The 25907-nt window shown below is 37.0% G+C and overlaps 1 protein-coding gene across 1 annotated transcript in view; it reads left to right on the top strand.

Moving 5' to 3' along the window:
• The window catches only part of PRIM2 (DNA primase subunit 2), a 112213-nt gene that overhangs the window by 49179 nt on the left and 37127 nt on the right, over positions 1–25907 (top strand). Inside the window, exons 8-10 of the mRNA XM_035322520.1 lie at positions 6548–6615; positions 12664–12736; positions 13683–13868. Coding sequence (XP_035178411.1) covers positions 6548–6615; positions 12664–12736; positions 13683–13868 — 327 coding nt within the window. The remainder of the gene's footprint in view (positions 1–6547; positions 6616–12663; positions 12737–13682; positions 13869–25907) is intronic.

Below are 25907 nucleotides of genomic sequence, written 5' to 3'. Positions count from 1 at the left end.
CTATGTATGTCTGCTTTTTTTTAGATGAAAGCTGATACTCTAAGAATGATTACATCTGAAAAATAAGTCAAATCAAACTGTTTCCTGTGTTTTTCTTTGGAGATGCATCTTTGAATAAAGCTTGTCTAGTATTAATTTAACCTGAACAAGCAATCGCCTTAGCATGCCATGCAATGTTAAATAGGTATCTCTAAACATAATCTCTCTTTGAAAAAATCGAGAGAAAGATATAAATAAGTAAACTGGTGTTGAATTACCAGCCTATAACATGACTGTTTGATTTCTCAAAAGATAATTTCTAATTCTCTACAGCAGTGCTGAATGTGTTACTATAGTATTTTACTCATTTTTTTTACCATTATCTTTTATTTTCTTTCTTTCTTTCTTTTTCTCCTTTGCTTTACTATTCTCCAAGCTTGTACTCAACTCGAACAAACAGACGTGGGAACAAATAGATGATAGTCAAAGGTGTAAGAAGGAAAATTTTCTAATAGATGTACAGTGTAATTAATTGTTTTTGGAGATTGGCACTTGCATCAACTTTGTTTTTCTTGCTATTGTTAATGCTATATCTACCTCAAGCCTACTTCAGTTTTTTTTTAAATAAATTTCTGTGGGTAGAGAACAAATCTAAGGGATCTTTGGTAGGTTTTCACCTAGGTTTAATGGTACTAATGGTACAAAACATTCAATAGATAGTATCAACCTGGTATAGTAGAAGGTGTCCCTGCCCATGGCAAGGGGGTTGGAACTGGGTGGTCTTTAAGATCCCTTCCAACCTGAGCAGCTTTATGATTCCATGGTTTACTGGGGAGAAAAGTAGGGTAATGATCCAGGGACTGAGCACTTTTTGAGATTCCTAATGCCTACATTTTAAATATGAGTCCTGTACTTTATGGTCCTGCCTGTCTGGGTTTAAAAACATCTGAGGTGGCGAAAGGATGCCAAGCCTGCCTATACAATGTTCATTTCAACATGAAGGAAACAGCACGAACAGCAGCACAGGGAGCTTAGCAGGGAGCAGCACGTTAAAGGGGGAAAGTTGGATTTGACTAATTGTGTGCAGGCAGATCCCAGCTGGTGGATGTGCATGTGGACAGCATGTCTCCAGACACCCCTGGGAGTACTTTCTAGTTGATAAGAAAATATTCTTGGTAATAATGTACACTTTGGCGTGTCTGATGCATCCTTCACACAGAACTTTATTTTTCTGGTTACTTGTAGAAGGAGTTTGAACTAATTCAGTAGCTTCAGCTGAAAGTAACCTTTGTCAAAACCCTTCTTGCTGTGCTTTACTTGTAAGCCTTCCATATCATTTTGCAAAATAACATCCAATTTAATGTGATTTTTTAAAAAAATGTATTCATCAAATAGCTGACAGCATATTAAAATCTTCTCATGCAATACAGCTAATTAGGACATCTTGCCTAGAGAGCAAACTCTTTGTGAAAATAAAAATTCTCTTATCTTTTTTGCACAGAAAATCACTTAGAGAGCGAATAGCTCTCACATCGTAACCTCAAAATCAAGAAATCCACACTCATAAAAATGGAGACAAGTTAATTGAGTCATGGTAATCTTGTTCTTAATTGCTGTGTATAAAAATGCCTTCCTGATAGCATGTGGAGCTGCTACTTCAGGCTTTGTGTCATTTTTTTTTTTTAAGTTTGTACTAAGCTTTCAATAACTTGCTGTTTCAAGTTTGCATGGGGGCAAGAAGAAACTACAAGTTCTTTCTTAAATGCCAGCCTATGAATTGTCATCCTTTTGCCTTCATTATTACTTGAAATACTCCAACCAAACGTTAACTAATTCTTATATTTGTGTAGCTTTTCAGTCCTTGTCTCCTTCCTACATTCTCAAACCATTTCCTTCTTTGTGCTGCATGAGAATGTCATCTTATTCTTTTGCCACGAACACAGCACTGCGCATGCTGAAGATGTGGCTGTTGCACAGAGCTCAATAGAAAATAAAAATCTGGTTCTTGTGCTTCAACAAGGTGGTATAAAAAGATTACTGAATTTTGTCAAAGTTTTGGAAAGCTTGCTCTTGGAAATTCAGGTTATTTCAAATGCCTGAAGATTGTGGTTAGTTTCCTCTCCCCTGAAGAGATGGGGGCGAGAATCATAGGAGGTTCCCGTTAAGTTGGACCTAGGTTTTCTCAGCCTTCAGTTTATTCATTCCTTTTCCTCATTGTTCAGTGTTCTTCCTCCATTCCCCTTTTTAAATGTTGTGTGACACTGACAACGTGGTGCTTAGTTTGCCTTAATGATCTGCATCTCTCCTGACAGCTTCCATGATGTCGGGTCAACTGTGAGATGCCCGCATGTCTGAGGCTTGCTCTGCCTGCTCTTCTCATCACCCTGCTCTCAGCTGGGAATATCTGAAGTCTGCAGTCTTTTATGTTCTCTCTAAATTAAACTGCTTCCACATGATTAGAGTGGGAGCTGTGTTCCTAAGTTGACAATGTTTTGATGTCTTTTACGTATCTAACATTGAATAGCATGTTTTATTCTCCTATTTAGATGATCTTTGTGCTCAGTGCCTTATGTAGGTGAAGGCAAGGCTCTGCTTGCAAGAATTTGTCTAAATTTGGTTTCAGAGTGATGGAAAAAAGGCTGCAGAATCTGTTGGGATTCTGTCATTGGGATTATGTTTCTCTTGTAGCAAATGGCTTTTGAAAAAGGACAGTTCTTATCTGGCTATTTCTTGCTAGGTTAATGGTTGGACTTGATGATCTTGGATCTTTTGGACTTGATGATCTTTTCCAACCTAAAAGACTCTGTGATTCTGTGATAATTCTTAGCTGTTCAAAACCACTGGTGATCATTTGCCACCACCTTTGTAAAAGCTAATTGTATTAACAGTGTGTCTCAGAAAAAATTGTCTTGTGGGGAAAGACATCAAATTTTTTTACCTCTTATTTTTATTATCTGGGTGAGTTAAAGGAAAACGTGCTGTTTCAATAAAAATTATTTAAGAAAAAAATCAACAACAAATCGGAACAAATCAAAAAAACTTTAGTGGGTTCTCCTGACAGCTGCAGTAAAAGGAAATGTCTGTGCTGCTGTTTTGATGTGAATTACAGTGCTCTTCAGGGGGGAAAAACAAAAAACAAAGCACAACACAATTAAGCAAAAACATCCAGAATAAAGGATCAGGAAAAAGCCAGGTAACTTGGCCACCTGCAAAAGTGTACTGCCTAGCAGCCTGCCATGTTTCAGAGTTATGGTGGAAAGAGCAAACTACACCTGATAGATAGCAGGTGCTCAGCTCTTAAGCCTTGGCAAGAAGGAAATGTTTTGCAAGTTAAAATAAATCTTCCGTAATTTTAAAAGATGCTTTTGTGGTTAAATTAAACCACTATTTCCAAAAAGGTGATGCTAACAAGATGATTTATTTGTGCAAAGGATGAAACACCTGTAAGCAAACCTGTAACCCTGTTTCATATAGGCATTACTGAGTCGTCTGCACAAAGCAAAGGATGTATTGTTCTACATCACTCCTCCTGCTTTTCCATTCCCAGTATATTACTCAGATGTGTGAGAATGTTTTACTCAACACTTTAATGCTTTCATTTTTTGTTCTTCCTTTGTGTGATTGAGTAGCAGTTGTTTAGGGAAATATCTCGCTCTCCTGGAAGAGATACAGAAAGGAGTGATTGCAGCGCTTCAGGCTGGTAATCTCTTCTCAGTTTCAGCTGAACAAATCAGCTTTGCCTACAATGGTGTCTCATATAAGAGTCCTCTAGTGGTTTTTCATTCCTTTTCTACTTTTTTCGCCCCCACCTTTTGTCCTTACACAGGATCTGTGTGCATCTTTTATTTACTAGAATAATAAATAAGAGGAGGGCTTGGTATCTTGGAGTCTGTTCTCTTTGTCCATGCAGAATCATCCATAGAAACACTCCTGAGTGGATTTTTTTCCACCCCTTCTCTTTTGAAGTGTTCCTGGTAAGGATAGCATTTAGCGTATCGTGTTTAGTTCGTCATATCCATATTCATTATTTTCACTTTCTGCATTATCTTGTAATGCCTGATTTTGTAGTACCTTTTGAGTGCCTCTGTAAAGGAAGAATGTGTAGCGATATTGGAAAAACATTAGAGGCACCTTCCTGTCCTGAACCAAACCTGGCAAACCAAAACAGGCTCCTGGCGGCTGCGGAACAAGTGACTGTGTTGAGGAGATGCTTCCTTTTAGATGGAAATGAACAGTGTTGTGAGGATCCCACATCTTCCTGAAAATAAATGCCTGAACAAACCTGACAAAGTGTGCGTTGTTGTTGTGGAAAGATGGATGATCTCATTTTCATGGGGGCGTATTCTGCAGAAATCTTTCTTCTGCCCTTCCAGGCAACAGAAAGGAGCAAATCAGGATTTATTTTGCTGCTAACACTTGGGGATTCCATAATCACAGGGAAGAAAAAAAAGACAAGGAAAAAAGAAGTGTTGACATGGATTCTCCTGTGACTCAAAAGGATTATACTTTGCAGTGATAAAGGGATTATACCCTTTGCAGTGATTCCTGAAACAGGCTGCACAGGCCACTTCTCTATTCTTTTACTGAAACATCAAAATAGAACTTGATTAAAGCCAGAGATCACCAGTCTGTGGTTCTACCTCAATTCCTACAAGGCTCCCAAATTAATTTTAAGGCAGTAACTCTCTGTTCATTGAAAATACTTATATACAACTTAGTTTATTGTATATATAACTTCAGCAATATCAATATTTTTGCAGTTTTTGGATTTCACCATTCTTTGAAAGGTGTTTTGCTTCTTATGCTACTATCCAGTGTGACTTTGAAAAGCATTGTCTTGTGTTTGTATAAGCAAGAAAAAAAAACTGTTTTTTTTCCTCATGTAATATGAAGGATTCATTTTCTAAACAATATGATGTAAGCAAGCCATGCCAATACGTTCAGTGATGCTTCAGACAAAGAAAATTTGTTCTCCTAGTACTGTATAGAGAAAATACTATGTGCTTGTCTCAGGTAAAAATCTGTGTGTGTGAGTGTGCACACAAATCTTGTTCTGTGTATCAGCTAAGTATTAATAGCAAGAGAAGCAGCTGGTGTTTCAGGCAATTCAGACTCTGTTCTGTTTTTAGCCAAGTGCAATAACTCAACCAGCTTTTCAAGGGCTTCCAAATTTTATTGAGAATTTTCTGGTTGTCTGAGTGTATTTAAACCAAAACTAGATGGTTGTTATAGAGGGCATGAGTATAGAATAACTAATATGTTAGTTAGCACTCAGGAATAAGAAAATGAGGTTTTTATTCAAAAGGAACTTCTGAATAAATAACATAAAGCCTAATGAATTTGTAGTATGCTGTATGCATCTCAACCTAGCTTAAGAATGATAAGGGAATGCAGGTAATGTTTAAATCGCCAAGGTACCAGCCTGTTTTAAAGATGGATTGCTGAGACTTTGTGACCCCCCCCCCCCCTTGATTGCAGCAGTTGGACCAGGTTGGTGTGCTGGGGTTACCCAAGGCTTAGAGGAGCTGCATTTTGGAGCGCTCCTACGTCGGTGCTTTGCTTTGTGTGTTGGAGCCAGCAAACACAAACAGAACTGCATTGCTGCTGCTAAAAGTTTTTTTTTTTTTTTTTTTTTTTTTTAAGGACTTAAAAGATATAATTATGTGCGTGTTACTTTAAGTTACCTGTGAAATACTTAAGAAGTTGATGGTGATTTATGTAATGTAAAATAAGTTGACATTTTTAATTTGTATGAAGATAGTTTTCAAAATACAACCCAACTGGGCAGCAATAGAATCATGAAAGGCATGCTACAGTAATATTATGTTAGATGGACATCAGCATTATCAGATCTGTTATGCTTGTAGCCTTTACAGGTAAAGGTTGATGCATATGTAATATCAGGCAAATTTAATACATCTAATTTTTAAAACGCCAATTAACTAATACTATTAAATACTGCAATATATATTTGATCAATATACTACTGGATGTATTTTGTTCAGAAAAAGTTAAATGTCTTAACTAGTCATTTGAAATAGTTACCAGAAAAAAATACGTATTTGGTTTAAAGTAGTCCAATTGCAAAATACACACGATTCCCATAAAAAGCAGTAACTGTGTGTACTGAGAAGCACATCTATATAGAAGTCATATAGTGATAAATGTTATGTAAATCTTTATACGCATGTAAATTGTATATAATACAGTTTAATGGACTATATTTACATTACAAAATTGCTAGGAGGCTGTCTAGGTAAAATATGACTTCTAGTCCAAATATGTTTGGAAAAAGTATTCAACTTCCAGTGATGTCTTGCTATTTAATTCAAATAACATTGTAATTTTAGTAAAACTATTTTTCACTGTTTAACTTTGTGAATTGATAAATATTTCTGCTAACTTCGGATTCTGGAAGGCTGTGCCAAATCATTTTTATAGGAGAAAGTATGTCATAGGAATGATATTTAAAGTGGTAGCAATACAGGGTGATTTCTTGCATCATTCTTGCTTTGTGCTGTACTTTTTAAAGTTCTGTTTTATTAATTGAACTTCTGTTTTCTTCTAGCTGACAGCACGATCACTGCCTTCCATACAGTCTGATGAGAGACTACAGCCTCTGCTTAATCATCTCAGGTACCATAAACAGAAAGCATTGGGGTTTATTCTACTCATACAGTACAATAACCTGCAGCTTTTATCAGATGCTTTATCTGTGTGATTGGTTTTGACTGGGGGAAAAAGAAACAAAACCAAAACACAAAATGGCAAGAATAGAAGCACTCTTGTTTAATGTGCTTGGGGAAAAGTAAGGAAAAATACTTTTTAGATCTTCTTCAGATCAAGCATATAACTTTCTTATAAATGTGATTGCTTTTTACCACATTTGGGGGTGTTTGGGAGAGTTCTCTTACTTATGATAGCATGGAGGAAGACAAAGACATACTATGAGAGGGAGCTGCATTGTTTTACAATCGTTGAATTATTTCACTTGGAGTGAACCTCTAGAGATCATGTAATCAAGCCCCTGCTCAAAGCCAATCCAGTTAGATTGGGTTGCTCAGGTATTTCTTCAGTTTAAGTTTTATAATCTCTAAGGGTAGAAATTTAAAGTAGAATATCGAATGTCTGTAATGAAAGCTGTTTTTAACATTATGCAGCTCTGCATTAAGATCACTGAAATGATGCTAAATGAATTAGAAGTGGAAGCAGCGAGGCTCCGTCATGCCAGCACTATACCTGAATTAGGACGCAGACCTAGTTAGTATGCTGTTCATTTCCTGTGGTGCTCTGCTGCTTGAGGTATCTGTACCTAAAAAACAAAAGCATTTTATTTTGATTCAATTTTTTTCATCGTTTTTATTACACAAGAACAGCTTCATATTTTATTGCTTTAGTGTAAATGAGAATAGGAAAAACAGCTTATTGACATATAACTGAACTTTGTTCAAGAGCAAGGAGTATAAAAAGTGCAGTGTAACTGTTATTCTACTGGTTAGGGACTACTTTTGAATGCTAATAACCTTTCATGGTTTTATTATTATACATCTTACTGGGATTTTCCAAAATGTGCCTCAGTGGCATACCTTTCTCCATTGGAAGCTGAAGAGCTATTAGGCAAACTTTTGATAAATTATGCTCTCTAGGAGTAATTACTGAGGAATCTGAAGTTTCATAGAATCTGAAATCCCATGTTTATGCAAAGAAGGCATTTTTGCACATATTAATGCTAACTTTAATACAAATGTTTCGTACCTGGTGAGTTAATTTTATGTTACATTTCTGAAAACAGGAGCTATTCCTAGTACATTTTGTCCTCAGTTGAAAAAAACTACACAAATGTGTCCTCATTGTCTTCTGGCAAGTTCCCCTAGAATAAATAAGGTAGATCAAGCCTTATAACTTGAAAAATAGTCTTTTGCATTGAACAAACAGATGACCAAATAGGCATTTTCTGTTACTTATTTCCATGAATCTGTGATTCATTTTTTCTTTATCTTGCTCATAGAAAAGCAATATTAGTTAGTTGTAGGCTTTTATTTTCCTTCAGTGCGTGAATTCTTACAGCAGTATTTTACTTTCGGCATATGTCAATAGTGCTTTATCAGGGGAGCAAAAGCTTAGATAGAAACGTACGAAAAGAGCATACAATTGAAAGTTAGAGAGCATTGTTTGGTTATTAAGGCACTGCACATTTGTTGGCAGCTGTTCATACATGCTTGTGGCTTTTTAAATTAGCTAGTCCTCAAAAGAGGTTACCTTACTGTGGATTAAGTCTGCATAGACATTTTAATCCACGCTGCATTTTTTTTTTAAATGGCATAATGTGTTTTGTGATTGGGCTAATTTAGACTAAATAACGTATTTTATCTGTGACCTAGGTGCTGTTTTTGTCATATTCTGATTCACTGGCGCTCTTTAATACTGATTGTACTTGACTGGGGTGGGTGGGTGGGGAAGAGAACATTTTAGTTAAAACATTTTTAGTTTAAAAGTTAAATTATTTGATGTTTAGGGATTTCATGTGCTCACAGTAGGCTGTACAAAGAGATTTGAATTGCTAAAACTAGCTGTTTTAATAGAGATGGAAACTTTGACAAAATGCATGAGAAGAACACTTTTGTAGCTCCTACATTCAAAGGAATTTATATGGTGAAATTACAGGGTCATGACGTTACTGTTTAAAGTCTTCAGCAGGAATAGTTTCAAAGACAGACAAAAGTTGTGATATGAAATCCCATCGAACTACTATAGGACTGCGCCTGTACATGAATCAAAAGGAGAGGCTGAGTTGGCTTTGTTTAATCTGGTGGAAAGGAGGCTTAGTGATGATCACATAGCAGCCTACAGCTGCATGGGAAAACAACACAGTATGGAATTTTTGATGGTGTTATCGGTAGAACAAATGTCAGTGGTCACGTGTAGCAGCTTGGGGGGGTTTCAGATCAGACATCAGGAAAAATCTCTCCACTAGCATTATGATGCAGCATATTGCCCAGATATGTGACATCTTTTATTCTTGGAAATTTTTAGGACCTAGCTAGAAAAAGCCCAGGCTGACCTGACTAGTGTTTGGCTATAGTCCTGCTTAAAGTTAGAAGTGTTTTTGTTCTTTGTAACTGCTGAATGTTTCCACTTTTTGACCCCAAATTGTAGTACTTTGCTCCTGTGCTGGACTTTGCATTTTCTTCCCTTATTCTTTTTTCAGTCTGCCTAAAGGTAGGCTTTGAATCAGTTATATTATTATTCTTATATATTATATAAATTTCATAGAACAGAATGCCTGTCTTTATTCTACATGTGCTGGGAGTACTTTTGAAAGGAAGTCTAAAAATAGATTACATCTAAAAACTTTACATGTGTTAATTAAAAAGGAAACAAAAAAAAAAACACACAACAAAACTTCATTGAACAATTACAAAAAAATAACACTTTAGAATTGTTATTTGAACTTGGTATTGATCTTTAGTTGCAAGATAGGTTTAGAATTCTTTGGTTACTAGGTTTTTGGATTTCAGATAGTTTTTGAGGGATTGAATCACTCTGAATGGAGAGATTCAGGAATTTCTCTGTGGAGGAAAAATAAAGCTATTTTAAAGTGAAAGGCGAAGACATTGCCTGCTTATGCTCCAGCAAGCCACAAAAAGAAGTTATGAAGAACTATAAATATTTCTAGGTGAGTAAAACCTGATCAGGAAGTACCCATAGAAACTATGTGGAATTGGGGAAAAAAAAAAGTCCAAAACAAGAGCTAATAAAACTGGAAGCAAAAAAAAAAAAAAAAGAGGGATGAAGGGTGTTTGGAAGCCTGATCAGTTTGTGTTGCTTTTTCAAACCAGTTGTGGGAGGCTGTTTGACGATGTTTAATGGTGTGAAAAAATGATGACCATTATTCATAGAACAAAGGATGTTCTTAATATTTTTTGAAGGTTGTTGAGGTTTTCAGTAGGAATGAAGAGAAAATAATGACAATCAATGAAGACAGTAAAGTGTTATTTTCTTGTGAAGAAGTCAAGGGACCTGCAGAAGTTCTGCTGTAGAAAAACAGACCTGTCACATGAAACTGCAAATCCAAAAGCTCTAGTGTGTTGTGCTTCCTCGGGACAGGGATCCTACAGCAAAGCTCCCAAGGGCTGCCTTTCCAGTGCTGGCCTCTTTATGCGCAGTTTCAATTGGCCACATACTCGGGATGGATAAAGGTGTTCTGGCAGTGTGTCACCTTGGAAAGCAGCGTACAGGGCTCGGCTCTGGTGAGTGGTGCCAGGAATCAAGAAACTCTGACCTTGCAAAGGCCATATGCTGCTTTTTAATGTCAAAGTTAGAAAGCTAAAAATAATGAAAAACTTTCCCTGTTTGCTTACTGGCCTGGGGATATTTAATTTTTTCAGGGTCTGAAAAGTGTTATTTGTTCCTTCTTTCCCTCTGCCCCCTGCATTGAGTTTTCTGTCCTTGCAGTGAAAAATACGGTGTTTTTACTGCATAAAACCTTGGTGTTTTTAGCATGGCCAGCCTTTGAGTCAGGAAGTTTCAAAGAGTATTCTCTCTTCAGCAGTGACTTCTGAAGCCTCTTTTCCCCAGGCGGATCCTTCCTAGCTTGCTTAGGAGGAAGTGGTTTTCTTTAGCTGAGCAATTTTTATGCCTCTGCTGGTATGATTCTAATAAGTATTATAGGGTACAAGCAGATGATCTAAAGTGATAATGGTAGAGCAGTTGAAGTTACCAGTGCTCATGGGAGGATGTGAGAAGTGACTGTATGGTCACTTTCCTAATTGGTTGTAATACAGAATCAAATGAGGTTGCCAAAGCAACAGCAGAGTTTTCTGTTCTGTGCTTAGATTGTAAAGTCTTTGGGACCGTGATTTTTGTTTTGTTTGTAGCTTGTCTAAATAAAGTGATACAGATTTGGTTCTACACGGAAATTCAGCTACTGCATGAGAAAAATCAGTAATAATAGGCATACACAGCTCTTTTAAAATTATTTATCCACTGTTGTGTAATGAAAAACAACAACTCTTAGGGACAATAAGCTTGTCTAGTGCTCCAATTTATACCAGAACAAGATTAAAGAACCAATGAATACACATATAATTAAACAAGTGACTTGCACTGTGGTAAAATCAACTCTTAGCTTATGTTTTTCACACATTACAACATAGAAGTGTTGTAAAATAATCAGTAACACCTAGTAGCATCATTTAGCTGAAATCCGTTTTTTCTGGAGGTAATCTCTTTCTGCCCCCAGAAGATTTACAAAATGATCTTTGCAAGTTATTTACAAAATCAAAGAAATTTGTTCTTATCCAGAGTGTGCGCTGTTTTTGGTCCAATATACTGTATCCAAAGGCACGTTGTGCTTGCTTTATTGCCTGCTTTATTGTTAGCTCAGGATTTCTGTTGGATTCTGCTGTGACCGACCATCTCTCCTGGCCTGTTCTGCAGCACTGCACACCCTCATTCAGGAAGTCTGTACAGTTAAAAGCAAAAGCTGGGGCCCTAATGTGCTTGTGCTTGATTTGAAATGACTTCAGTGGTGGTGTCTACATGCCTGATATAACGTAGGGTTACTTGAGCTGAGCTCGGGTATCCGAAGTGGCTTTGCTAGAATATGATTGAAAGATGAGGCAGCTCTTACAAAGTCCTGTGCTATCTTGGCTAGCGAGCTACTATCAGAAGTTAATGTGTTTTTATGTCAGTACTGCAGTCAAAGCCTTCTCAGCTTTTTATTGGTACACTTAAGAAGCAGATGCTTAGTTTTTATTTTTCCATCCCAGTAGATGATCATAGTGATACATGTGGTGTTTTTTTTTTTTTTTTTTTTTTTTTTTAGTGCTGCACAAGTAGCAGGGTAGCGAGGCACAAGAATTTCAGAGCAACTTGGACAGGCTGAAGAAATGTGCTGACAGCAATCCCCTCAAGTTCAATAAAGGGAAATGCCAAGCACTGCATCTGGGGAGGAGTAACCCCATATACCAGTACAGGCTGGGTAGGGACTGAACAGCTCTGAAGGCTGTGAGAGCTGGGATTGTTCAGCATCGATGAGAGAAGGGTCCAGAGTGTGTGTGTGTGTGTGTGTGTGTGTGTGTGTCTTGCTGATAAGTATAAATAGATGTTTTTTATGGAGGTATAGAGACACAGCCAGACATTTCTCAGTGGTATCCAGTGATAGGCCAGGAGGCAAGAGGCACAAACTGAAATAAAGGAAATACCCTTTAAACAAAAGAAAACACTTTTTTAATGAGAGGGTCGTCAAACACTGGCACAGGTTGCCTGCCCAACAGGTTGTAGAGTCTGTCCTTAGAGCTGCACAAAACTCAGCTGGATGAGATGCTGAGCAACCTGCTCCTATTAATTCTGTTTTGAGCAGGGGAGTTGGACTTGGATGATCTTGGAAGTCTCAACTTCAACAACAGTGTTATTTTGTGATCTAAATTCTGAATGACCCCTCACCACTCCCTCCAGATAGAGGAAGGGGAGGATTTCTTTATCATACTGACTGTAATTCTGGTTCTGTAAATCCAAACTACTTACATAACTGTTTACTACTTTGTTCTTGTTTTTTTTTTTGTCTGCTGTAAAATATTTGCAGCCCTTAATTGATAAAATAATTTCTTCCTAAATTTGGAAACTTAATTTTTTTGAATAGTGAAAGCTTGAAATGATGCTATACTGTTTGCTTTTTTTCAGCCATTCTTACGTTGGTCCGGATTACAGTGTACAGAAAAACACCGGGAAAATCTCTCTAGAACACATCGATGCTGTAAGTCCTCTGTGTTTATTGAGTTATATGTTGATTATGATTTAAGATCTAACTCCTGATGTACAAACATTTTTTTTTCATTCAGTATTTGTTGTGTAACTGTAGAGAACTGCTTGAATGAAGTTGAGATAAATTTTAAAAGGGAATAGAGTTAACTGAAAGTGCATCTAATCAGGATTTAGACTGGAGCTATAGCGAATTTACTTAATTTGCTGCTTAATTTTGTGTACTTTCACAAATACCTAACATAATCACATAGTTTAACAAAATTCTCATATTCAATAATAGTGCAACTTCAACTTATTCTGACTCCTTTTTTTTCTGAACTTAGAAATAGTTTGTTTTCAGTATCTATCTTAAACATGACAGGTTTCCTTTTGGTAATGCAAAACCCAGTAAACCTGAATGTCACATTTTTTCATCTCTGCGGTCTTACTTTATAAGAAATAACATTCTTCAGATAAGAAATCTGCAGATGAGCTGCAATGGATTTTACTCTTGCTTCTAAGAGGTATTTAAACAATCAAACAAAACCCCACAGCACCAAAACAAACAAACAAAAACCAAACAACTAAACAAACAAAAAACCTCAAACCTCAATCATGGGTCACCTTGCCATTCCAGAAACTAAAATAAGGAAGAAGCAAGAAGCACTGAAGTAGAACTGTGAATGTATCTTTCCTGACAGCAATTATCCCTTTGTTACACTGGACAGAAGATATTCCGGTATTACCACCAGTGCTACTGTCTTTTGGATTTTCTTCTTGAGATGGTTGTTGTATTTGATAGCTTAACGACACTGTTGTGTTATCATTAGTTCCAAGGCATCCTGCATGTACATATCTTTCTATCCATTGGCATTTTCAAGTGGAGCTAATGGTTCATCGCAGTAAGCTTATATCCTAAAAATGATCTGTATGTCTTCAACAATTTTTTCTCTTGACAGCTTTCTGTGAAATCGTTCCCGCTTTGCATGCGCCAGTTGCACAGAGCCCTGCGTGATAACCACCATCTCCGTCACGGAGGCCGTATGCAATACGGACTCTTCTTGAAAGGCATCGGTTTGACTCTGGAACAGGCACTGGAATTTTGGAAGAAGGAATTTATCAGGGGGAAGGTAGATGCGGACAAGGTAATTCGGCAAATAAAAAATACCTAAGCATACGAATGTGTGGATGTATTTAATGTGCATGTCTGCTAGATATTTGTATAAGTGCTTATTAAAGTAATCAATTTTACAAAAGGTACGGTATTGTCTTTTAAAATAGTTCTTCCCCTTTTTTGTTATGATTTTATTATTTTTTTGTTTTTCTCCTAAAGCATGGCAAAAATAGTCTAGCCACAAAGCCAGAGGCTTTTTTAGATGAGAACTAGAAAATCTTGTTTTACCACTTAATCACTGGGAAACCAGTGTTGTGTATGAAATACAAGTACCGTGTGACTAAATTGATTCACTTCACCATGCAGGTAAGTGACCAGAAACAGTACTGTCTGGAAGGAGAGGTTAGCCTCTTATATTGGTTAATAAAAATAAAATTAGTTGGACAATTGTGTGAGAGGTAAGATTGCATTAGTAAATTTACAGTCTATAAAGAAACTGTGGGTGAAAGAAGACAGAAAGGTATGCTTAAAGAAATAGTGAGAAAACACTGTTCAGTGCAGTAGGCTGTGTTGTTGGCATATTAGTGGCCTAACCCTTGCTAATAATTTTGAGATTATCATGAGGGAGGAAAGTGTCACATGTGCTTTGAGAACATGAAAAAATGATGGTAATTTTTGGAGGTTTGTGGCCTGCTCCTTGTTTTACACAGGTAGAACTAAGCAGTTGTCCTGACTTACCTGTACACTTGGCATTTGGCGTTGTGGCACTCAGGGTTTGAGGGTGTATTCTTTGAGCAGATGTTTCACACTTCGCCAGTCTTGTTTGGTCTATGTTACTTTGCATTTAATGTTGTGATATCTTAGCTTTCCAGAATACTATGAAGTATTTTGGAATGTTTTGGTAGATTATTTTTTGTTAGCTTAAGGTCTTGGAACTTGGCTCTTTGTATGGGGCAAAAAAGGAGTGCTGACTATTATGAATTCTGGTTTGCATCTTTTCTTTAAAGTCCCAGAAGATAGGTCAACTGGTCTGCAGATCTTTTTGGGAAGGGGAGGAGATATGAAGACAGGATTTTAATAAAGACTTAAATCTCTATAAATCTATCTCCCTTATTGGGACATAATTTAAGAGGAAATATGTGTAGTATTATAACAGAGCAAATCCAGGATGTAATCGTGTACAAAGGGTTCAAAAAAAGATTTCAAGATAGGTAATAACTTTTAATTTTGCAGTTGAATGCCAATTAACTACTCGTTGAATTCAGGAAAATGCAGACTTCTCATTTATGATTTCCTATGTTTAAAGGAAATTGAAAAAATCAAGCCATCAGAAGCAAAAACAGTGGAAATACCTACATTTATTATGACTTAAAAAAAAACAACACTGTGTGAACTGTGGAATGTGTGATTCCACCTGCTTGTGCTTTGACGCTAGATGTGTGCACATGTACGAAGGCGTGCATGCATCTTGTGTCCTGTTTTCAGTCAAGTTTTATGACCCTGTGTTTACCTGTGGAAGTTTGAAAGCGTGTTATGACTGAAGCAAGGGGTTATAGTTACTGCATTTTTCACAAGCGGGCTGGTGTTTCATAATTCTGCTCATGTTCTAGGTACCAACTTCAGACTGGGGTGGAAAGAAAAAGCTGACTTTCCACACCCATAACTGAAGTCAGTGGTCTGTGATTTTCATAGTAAAATGTTATATAATGTTTAATGTCCTGAAAAAATGAAGATGAATGCCATTCTAATCAGTACTCTCTTCTTTTGACATTTTTATTTTCTGAATCATGGTGTATTTCCTTTCCTGTCGAGTAGAGGTAATTATACCGTTTTGTCCTACTGGAGCATTTTGAAGATAGATGAATGGTATCCCGCTAGAGATTAAGGTCAATTATTCATTACTGGGTGGTGTATTGCGAAAAGGGAATGTTTGATTCGCTGCAAATGGTTATGATTTCAAAATTGTGTGTTCACATGAACCTTGGAAAGGCAGTAACGTTTACACTGTTTTTCAATCCTGAGTTTCCTTTGTGCACAGCTTCAGTCTTCATCAGGAAGGGAGTCATCCCGAACACACCAGCAGTGCGTTTGAGTGCGTACTACAGACTAAGCATAGGTGCAAGGAAAATTTGCACCAAAAAGAACCCCTCTGATGCTCTGGATCACTGGTATAGACTTCCCCTAGCTTTTCCATGATTTAAAAAACAAAACAAAAGAAAAACACTTTAGAAAAGTTTGCAAGAAACAATTTTTCTCACTTGAGAGGAAAACTGTAAATGTACATTGTAAATGAAGTGTGAAACCTTGTATTCAATGAAAAAATGAAGTAGAAACTCCAAGGAATGAGCTGAAACAGGTAGTGATCCTCTGTGTGGGGGAAAGTGATCAAGTAGTAGCATGTTCACAACAGAGACAAATGCAGAGCACAAAATAAAATACGCTTTTGCTTTAGGCACTGTAATTAAAATTATTCTGCAAATTACTAGGCTAAGAGTGCCTAAATGGTAAATTATTATTGTTCAGATATTAGGATCAGCTGTCAAATGGTGGAAGCTGTGTTCCTTCTGACTGAATGGCTATGCCATTTGGTTCCAGTGATTTGATTTTCCTGTCTCTTCCAGTTTTTTTCCAGGTGATCTGGAAAATCCATCGTTCTGGATTCCAGAACAAGGGCTTTACCTTGACTGCAGACAGCTGGTGGGGAATGTTACTACCAGAGCCAACCAGAAATGCCATGAAGGGGTTCCTCAGGGTGGTTTATAATCTCTGATCCTCTTTGAATTCACTACTCTTGCTTATTTAAAAAGCCTGTTACATACCTTCCAAATACTCCTATTGTCAGAGGTTACTGTCAAAGTGAAGGCTGTTTGTGCAGCACATTAGTGTCCACTGAACAGATCTGTGAAGCTTTTTTTTATGGCAACTTCTGGGGCTGTGTTATCAGGGGCCACAGATTATAGATGGAGGGCAGGGTTTATCCCCATCTGCTCGGCGCTTGTTAAAGGACACCTCAGAAGCAGCGCTCCAGGTGTGCCCATGTCCTGCCCCCTCCCCAAAGCCAAGCAGTCGATGTTCAGAAGCACGCTGAGCAGAGAACCACTCAAGCACCTGCCCTGTGAGGCTTGGCTTGTTCAGCTTGGAGGAGAGAGGGAGCCTAGCAGGACCTGCAGCAGGTTAGTAAGAAGGGAGAGCTGCGCAGCGGTGCATGGTGGGAGGCCTGGAGACTGCAGGCCTAAGTTCCAACAGGATATTCAGACTGGATATAGTGAAAAACTCAGCACAGGGACAACGGAGCACTGGGGCAAGTTGCCCAGAGACCTTATGCAGTCCCTATCCTAGGAAGTTTTGAAGGCCCAACTGGATAAAGCTCTGAGCAACCAGGTCCTGCTCCTTGATCAGGAGCTTGGAGTGGAGATCTGAGATCCGTTCCAGCCTGAAGGATCCTGTGATTCTGCACACGTATCTGATGAAAGGGAGAACTAAGTTTTGGCGAGGGCCAGCCACTAGAGGGAGGCAAGATCATAAGGAATAAGCAAATAAAACATCCAGATCTAACGTGTGTATGCTAGGATGCTTTGTAGGTCTATACATTTATATTATAAAAACAAACCATATTTTTCCATAAAAATAGAAATAGGCATCTGATAATGTGCCGAGCAGCGCTTTTTAAGCATGCACAACTCTTCACAGTGGAATTAGTAATGCACAGAATGACGTGGTGGTTCTTTAAAACAACCTCTGCCTCCTTAAATCCCCTGGAATATATTCTTTATCAGTAAGTTGATTGCATTTGATTTTGGTATTTTACTTTCTCATTTGTTTGAGATTTGAGGGTTGATTTGCAGCTAGATTCTTTTTTTTTTTTCTTTTTTTTTTTTTTAACCAGTCCCTTTTATACTGGGTAATGGAGCCTACTATTTTGGGAACATGTTTTGATTCACAAATCTGAAAAGGATCTCTATTCTGTCGTGTTCAATTATAATTCTCTAATTGGATGTCATTTGCTTTTATTTTTGAGATATTTAAACTTTACAAATCTGCCAAAGCCCAGTGATATGTTCAACAGCAAGCCACGATATTGGGCATCTAGGATAAAAATATAAATGAAGTTGAAATTCCTCTGTACAGATAAAAATTTGATCTTTTTCCTTGTACATCAGTAGTACTGATACAAATAGATTGCTAAGCTTGAATTCCCTGGAGGTGTGTAAAGGCTAGTATAGAACTTGAAGGAAATGTTTCCTGTCTTCTTGGATACCAAAAATGTAATAAGTGTTACATGTTTTACCTTTAAAATCTTATCCCTGTGAAATCTGCAGAAAACAGAATAGTGTATTGCAACAAAGTATTGATGATATAGCTAAGCATGGCGCTCTTGTTTGCGTTGGACTTAGAAGTCGATAGTCAAGCTCTTGATTATACTGTATTTTTGGGTTAAACCCCCACAGACTTCTACTAGTGACTGCAGAAATGATCTTCATTATAACCACTTACTATCTGTATTAGTTAGAAATTTAATATTCTAGCTGTAGTGAGATAGAGCATACGAGTTTTAAAGATTTTGGGTGAATTACTTTTATTCTGTATTGGCAAAAATGACATTGTAGTCATAACACTATTATAGGAACAGCTATGCTTACTTGATATAGCTGAGCATAAAGAAAGTCAAAATACTCCTATATGCTTTCAAATGCTTTTTCTTTTCTACAAGTTAGCTCCTGAAGCTGCTTCAGTAGCAGGCTAAATGATTTAATTGCCAGAAGAAACATGAAAATGTATTTTCAGTTAAATGGATCGTTTTGATTCCCAAACTTACTATTGAGTTTGCATCGTCTTTTCTTTCAAATCAAGTATAAAGAAAAAGGAAAACAAAACACACCACAGTAGCATACAGCTGCTATGGGGGTTTTGAGGAAGCAGGTGCTCCAGCTGCATCTTGTGCATTTAGGCTTGAAGTTTAACAAATAAATAAACATTCAGTTTAAATATCAGCCTCAAAGGATAAAGAAAAGGACCTTCAGATTTCTCTATTCCTGAGTTCTGTCGTGTGTTTGTCTTTTTTTTTTTTTTTTTTTTAATTTCTTTCTTTAGTGTATCTCTTTGTGGCATTCTTCTGAACAGCCAGATCTATGAGATCAGAGTACTCTTGCAAAACTGGAGTGAAGAGACCAAGATTCCTGTTTAATGCTGCAAAGGCTGTTCAGCTTCTGATGTACTGAACACCAAGAGAGAAATGTCCATAGTCTGAATTCTCAAGTGCTGTTATTTTCTGGAAAACAGCTTCATGACAGTGAATCAATCGAGATCTCCTTTCATATAGCTTACTTAATCTTTTCTGCATATTAATTGAAGCCTGGAGGTTAACAGGTGCATTGTTCAAATGGGACCGTGCTAGCATTGAAGGTGATACTCATGTGAAAAGGGAGATACAGCTGCTGAGATCGATTAGCTGGAGTGAGCTCAGCTGAAGAAGAGAGTCTGGAGTTTGTTTTATAATAAACAGGAGAGGTATTGTCTGTGAATTTGTCTTATACTCAGAATTTATACAGCTAGACACGAGAACGAAAAGCATGACTTGAAACCACAAATGCAGGGATTGCTGTTGTTGCATCTGAATCAAGGTGAATTAGTACAATGTCCCTGTTGGCTGTAGCTGGAAGAGGATTTTGTTTTCTTTCCTTTGTCTCTGGTTATTTTCTAATAAGAAGCAGTGAGCAGTTTCACACAAATGATTGAAAATCCTCAAGTCAAACTAGGAATTTCTTGCAAACCTTCTGTTTTAGTGCAAAGAATCATAATATCCTTCTTCAGCTGAATGGAAGTGTTTCAATTGCCATTAAAATGTGGTTATTTTTGGTGATAGGCATATCAATATGTTAAATCTGTGCAGGATTCCTGCTATTTTCTATAATTTGTATCTAAAGTTGTGTTTTATCAGTGGGGATTTTTGCCCTTCCTGTCCTGTGAGCGCTCATTTATACTTCCTAGCATTCTGCTCTGTTCTCTCGTGGAGCAGTTCAGCATTTTGAAACACTCAGATGAGTACTGTTTGTGTATTTCTGACAGACCAGGCTACATGGTTTGATTTCTTCAGTTTGTTTTGTGTACCTAGTGAAGAAAGTAGTCGGAAAGAGATCTGTTGTGGGTTCTGGAAGTAGGAGGACCAAAGACGCATGCTCGTGGTGCTTGCTTCTTAGAAATAATCAAATGCATGGTCAAATGTGAATGACTTCTTGCAAATTCTGCTAAGTCGTAGGAAGGAAAAGATTCCTTACTGACCGTATCAGATGTTGTAAAGCGTATTAGCAGTGGCTATAAACATAAATCACTGGTCTATGGCTGGAAGGAAGTCACTGTCAGTGTTGTCTTTGTTATTTATTTCCCTTCAGTGTTGCGGACAGTGTCGTTCTGCAAAGACTCCAGAATACCTGCTCGGCTAGTTAGGCCCAGAGATAGCTCTTTGCTTCCCATTTAATTAAGCATTGTGAGATCAAATCAAAATAGTTTAAGGTTGTTTGCTTCAAATGGCAATTTTTATTAAAACTTGGGGAGTTAACAAGTAGAGAATTGCTATTCTTAATGTGCCTCGTTACATTTATAGACATTACTACATGCTTTCTGAATGCATGATTCATAATTCAGATAATGCAAAGCCATTGATATAGTGTCTGTTTTTCTGGCATATAATAAAACCTGACTTTACTGCAAAGGCATTTAGCAGTAACAGCTACATTGTTCACAGTCCTCACACAAATATATGCAAGCTTGTAGGTATTGCTGCAAGCTTGTAGGTATTGCTGCTCTGACCTTTTTATTAAACTAGTAATACAGATGGGTTCTGTGGCTGTCTCTCTCTTAGTCTTTTACCTTTTTTTTAATCCAAATTGAGCAACTAAATGAAGTACATCATAGCTCCGGCTGACATGTAAGAAGTCAGTTGATGAGAAATGAGACATGAATATAAAATTAGGTGTCTAAGCCCTGGATAGCTTTTGTGATACATGGTAGGAAAGTCCTACCACTTATTTCAGCAAAGCAAGATGAAAGTAATCAATCTTTCACCATTTCTGCCAGTATATAACGTATGTACTCATCACTGAAATGGTGCTGTTAACCTACAACTAACTATATATGTACATCTATATATGAATGTGGATATATATCTATAATGACTTTTACATACATAGATCTATATATATGAATGGTACATGTTTCAATTATGTTCAGAAGTTCTTAAAATTTCAGTAAGAATAGTAATACATGGTAAGTGGTGCGTGATGTTGTACTATTAAATTGAACTAGTTAGCCTTGATGTTATTAAATTTGCTGTTGGAATATACACTGGTAATGGGACAGTCTCCCTGGTGAATTAATGGTTCAGTTTAGTATCAGTTAAAGGAGTTACTGATGTTTCCAAAACTAGCCATGTTCAATTTCCTTTTTCCCAGTGGTAGCTGTTGTCTCAATTCCCCATACTGTTGATGGGGGAATAACCTGCAGCCTCACTTGGTATTGTTTTTTTTTCCAAGGTGCATTAAACTTTTGTTTTGCCTACTGTGTGTTTGAACTTGTGAGCGCTAAAAGGAATAAATCCAAACAAAAACCTGACTTTTTTGGTTGTTTTGAACCCTTTTACTTGTAAGGGTGTATTTTACTTTTAAACATTACTGTGTGACCTTTTAAACCTAAGGCCTTTCCTGGTTTAACAATAAAGTTATGGATACTAAAGGGAAAGTGTCTTTGGGACATAATTATGTAGATTTGAGAGAGAGATGTAGTTTTAATTATGCCCTGTAGCAAACGTAGAAGCATATTAAACTCAATCATGCCTCTGTGTGTTTTCCTCTGAAACTTGCTTTACTCAGGCCTTAAATTACTCATCAGCATCTTGGTGTACCCTAAGGTTGTCTAAGCTAACTGAATATTGACAAGAATCTGTTTCATTATTTGTCATTTTATATTTAACATGTCTTTTCTGGGGCAATTTTTTTTACAGAGACTTTGTTTAAAAAACCATCAACTTAGAAATAATAAATTTGTATAATAGATTAAAAATATTAAAGGAGTACTCTTAAGTGAAGAAATACATTATTTTTCAGTATATTTTTTTTTCATGGATGATATTCAAAAAGACCATGACTGATGAGGATATACCTGAAAACATAAAATCATTTTTGGAGTTGCTACCAGACATCTTAATTAAATTCTTTTAAAACTAAAATTTTTCAGTCTTTCTTGTGAGGCCAGAGTTATGATTACATTTTCCTGTGATCACTCAGCTTAAGGTACCTTTTTTTTAACCTGTTGAAAATTATCTACCTTACTTCTGATTTTCAGTTTTCATCATTTAACTTGCATTATAAGGGAAAACTTCAGATTGTCTTTCAGCCTGTGGCATGTCCTAGGGGCAGAGAAGAACGTAATTTCAGGATATTAATTATGGTACTGGCATAGTGTTTTTTTTAATTGGTCTTGCTACTGTAAAGAGGGATAGGGTTGGTTTCCTTTATTACATATTAGGCACTGAAATCTGTATTTACTAATCTAGTATATGAGCAGGTTAGTGAAACAGTTCTTGCACTGACAAGAATGAAAGCAACAAATAATCTTTCCTGTACTAAAACTAACTTAGAACAGAATCCAGTCTTTTTGACATATTTCCAGGGAATAAACGTTTTGGGGCATTTCTTTCCCTACTGTACCATCTTTTCTGAATTGCATGAATAGAAATGGATGTTAAAACCAGACTTTTAATTTTCTGAGATTTTGTAGCCTCGAACCACTTGTCAGACTTGCGCTTTATTATCACTGTAGAAAGACTGTGTACTTGTTAAAAGAGGATTCCATCTGATTAGCCATTACAGCAGCAGCAAGTTAGTATGTCAGTGACATTTTAAGGAAAGTGATAGATTTGTCTGTCTGGTTGCCATAAGTTCAATGATTGTGAAATATCTGAGTATCACTAAGTAAGTTCTTTGGCAGGCTGTCTTGAATACCTTCCTAATAATACAGCTATATCTTTAGAGCAATCTGCTGAAAAATACCTGCTGCATGTTTCCATAATGCATTGAACCTTTCTGGCTGTTTACTCCAATTTCTGAGACAGACATTCATGTCTTTTGAGATGCAAGTACATTCATCCACATCTTCTTATTAATGTCCAGGAGGAACTGAATGACATGCCAGATCTCTTCCAGTTGTGTTCCTGTGTTTTTTGAACAGAAAAATACTGGTTTTGGTAGAGTACTTTATTAATCTTGATATAATTGTTTGAAACTGTTTTAAAATCATTTTATTAGATGTTCAGATTTGCTTTAATTGTATATGTTGACTTCCAAAACAAAAGCCAGAATCCTGTGTATTGTCTCTTTTGATAATGTCCATGTCATTGCTGTAACATCACATAACTGTCACATTCCATACGTCCATATTGAACCCGCAAATCCTGGCTGTATTTCCTATTCAGTCATGTAGAAAAGCAGCATGTATCAAATGGGCAATCTGCTGATATACCACATAAGCTTAGATGTAAATAAGAAAGTATTTTTACTTTCAGGATTGATTTAACAATTGTGCCTCACATCTTCTGAAGTGTAATGAATCCCATAAATAAAGACAAGACAGTTCTTTAAAATGTGACTTGTGCTGTGCACAATTTATGTTTTAGAAATTTACTATATCGGTCTGAGAAAGTTAAATTACTAGGATCAGGCTTAAGTATTTCAACATGAGCGAGGTTACTACTTCTTGAAAGTAAGACACTGATTTTATATGGTAATGTACAGTGCTATTTAGCTGAAAAGCTAAATTCTGCATATTGTTATGCTCTGGCTTTTCCTGTTCATTGTGTCCCTTCTGAAGTCCACTCACACAGCAAAGAAAGAAAATGTTTCCCTCCAATATATGTACTTTTTAACCCCCCTGTACATAGGGGAACAGAAGCTAGTGGTCTTTCTGTAGTCCATATTCCTTTGGATTTAAATTCCAATTTTTTTCTGATGGATCATTTTTGAGTTAGTCTTGAGGCATGAGAACTGGGCCAATTACAGCAAGGAAATAGTTTTGTTTAAAAAGCAAGGCTGTTTTTTAGGTGCATTACAGTAGTTGGGCTGTCTTTCGTGTGTTTTAGTTACTTCCCAGAAATTGTATTCTTATGTTTGTAGGACCTTGCAGCAGGCACTAAGAAATCAGACGTATATTACGTGTGAAACACTTCAGAGCAGTCTGTCAGTAAAGTTTCTTTATGTTTCTCTTTGCATTTTTCTCTGTAGTCAAGTAATCTTTTAATGAATGATGAATTAACAACATAAAAAGGTGGAAAAATAGTCTTGAGTTGTTTAAAACAAGCTTTCTTCTGTCAGTGAATGCAGAAAGTTGTCATGCAAAGTCTAGAGTTCAGCTCTTGGTTACAAGACTCTCTGCACATGAGGAAGAAGTTAGAGGGGTCTGTGTGTAAGCAGTTGTGCTGCTTATGACAGTAAAGACTAACATCGTTGGTTTTGAACGCTTCAGTCTCCTTTGATCATCATCTTAAAATGTGATTTTTGTCTTGTTGTCCTGCTAATAAAGGAAGGAATCTGTTTTTACATGGAGAATGCCAGTATTGTTGAGCCAAACCGTGCTGTTTGGAGGGCTCTGATGTCTGGTTTATTCTATTCAAAAGGGCTGGCAAATAGCAAATCTCTGAACACCTTGTTTTTCTCATTCTTTTATGTCTGTATAAAAAGGGTAAGCTTACATGTTTCAAGGCTAGACACAAGGCTTACCTATCTATATGAGTAAAAACAATCATTAGTCAACTTCCTCGTCGTTTTAAGATTATTTTATTTTTTTCATTTTTTTTAATGTGTTCTTATATTAGAGATTTGCTGATTCCTTGGGACATTGTTTGGGCATATGATGCCCTTCTGTTCTGACACTATCATCCTTGTCTAAGATGTATAACACTATCTCAGTAACTGCAAAGATGTAGGTTGTGCGCCTTTTTTTTTTTTTTTTTTTTTGTTTGGTTGTTGTTGTTGTTGCCACAGTTGTAGCACATTTTGGTAACTTGGATTGATAGAAAGGATATTCTCCATCCCAAGTCACTGGATCTCTTTACTGCTGCCACTTTAGCAGATCTGATGCTTACAGTAAAATTCAATCTCCTGGATTTTCTTGTGTATCACTTGATTGGATCATTCATAGATTTCTAATGAATGAGCACTGCTTTGCTGGCAGGCTTGTTTTTACTCGATGGTAGCAGCAACGTACTACTCAATCTCATGATCGATGAAGAGTGCACACTTTAATTTTACATTACTTCTTGTGTGTCTTCGTCAGCCAGTTCGGAAGTTGTCTTCTGATGTCTTTCTGATCAGAGTGTACATATATAAAGGATTTCTAAAACATAAGACACAAAGAGCGTAGATATATAAAAGATTTCATTACTGTGAGGATGCTTGCAAGGAAATGCAGTAATAATTTAATGAAGTAATTCAATAATAGCTTATTCTGTCAATTTTGATTGACTGGAGTGGCTGAGACAGCTTTTCCTCAACGCTTCTCTCATTTGTGACTTGTTTTTTGTTATCCTCACGCTCTGGGAGTCGTCATCACCTCTTAAAGTTCCAGTTTGTGGTGTGGCTGCTTCAGTGACTTTGCTTTCTGGTATGCTCTTTCTCCTTCCTTAAATTATTATTAGAACAAAACTTATTATTAGAACAAAGGAGCTTGCCACACATTTGGAGTTAAATGCTGATTTTTTGTTTAGTATCCATGCTGGGCTATTCTCTGTGAAGCAGAAGGACATTCCAGGTATCTTGGGTGCAGGCTGGAGCTGAGAGTAGTGGCTCTCCTCTGAATGTCTTCTGAAGTCTTTCTGTCTGCCATTTTGGCATAGCGCTGTCTGCTCTGCCAAATGCCTTCTCATCCCCAGCTTTAAAATGTTCTGACAGGCAACTGTGAATATTCCCTCTGTCAGAGTGCAGTCGGAACCTCCTGTCCCAGTCCTGCATTTTACTTCTGGTCTGTTTTATAATCTGTACAAAAGGGAATCCATTTGGACACCTTTCAGGATTCTTCACAGAAT

This window comes from Oxyura jamaicensis, chromosome 3, assembly GCF_011077185.1.
Source record: "Oxyura jamaicensis isolate SHBP4307 breed ruddy duck chromosome 3, BPBGC_Ojam_1.0, whole genome shotgun sequence".
NCBI classification, from domain to species: Eukaryota; Metazoa; Chordata; class Aves; order Anseriformes; family Anatidae; genus Oxyura; species Oxyura jamaicensis.
The sequence above is the reverse complement of the archived record's forward strand: the minus strand, read 5'-3'. Positions and strand labels throughout refer to the sequence as shown.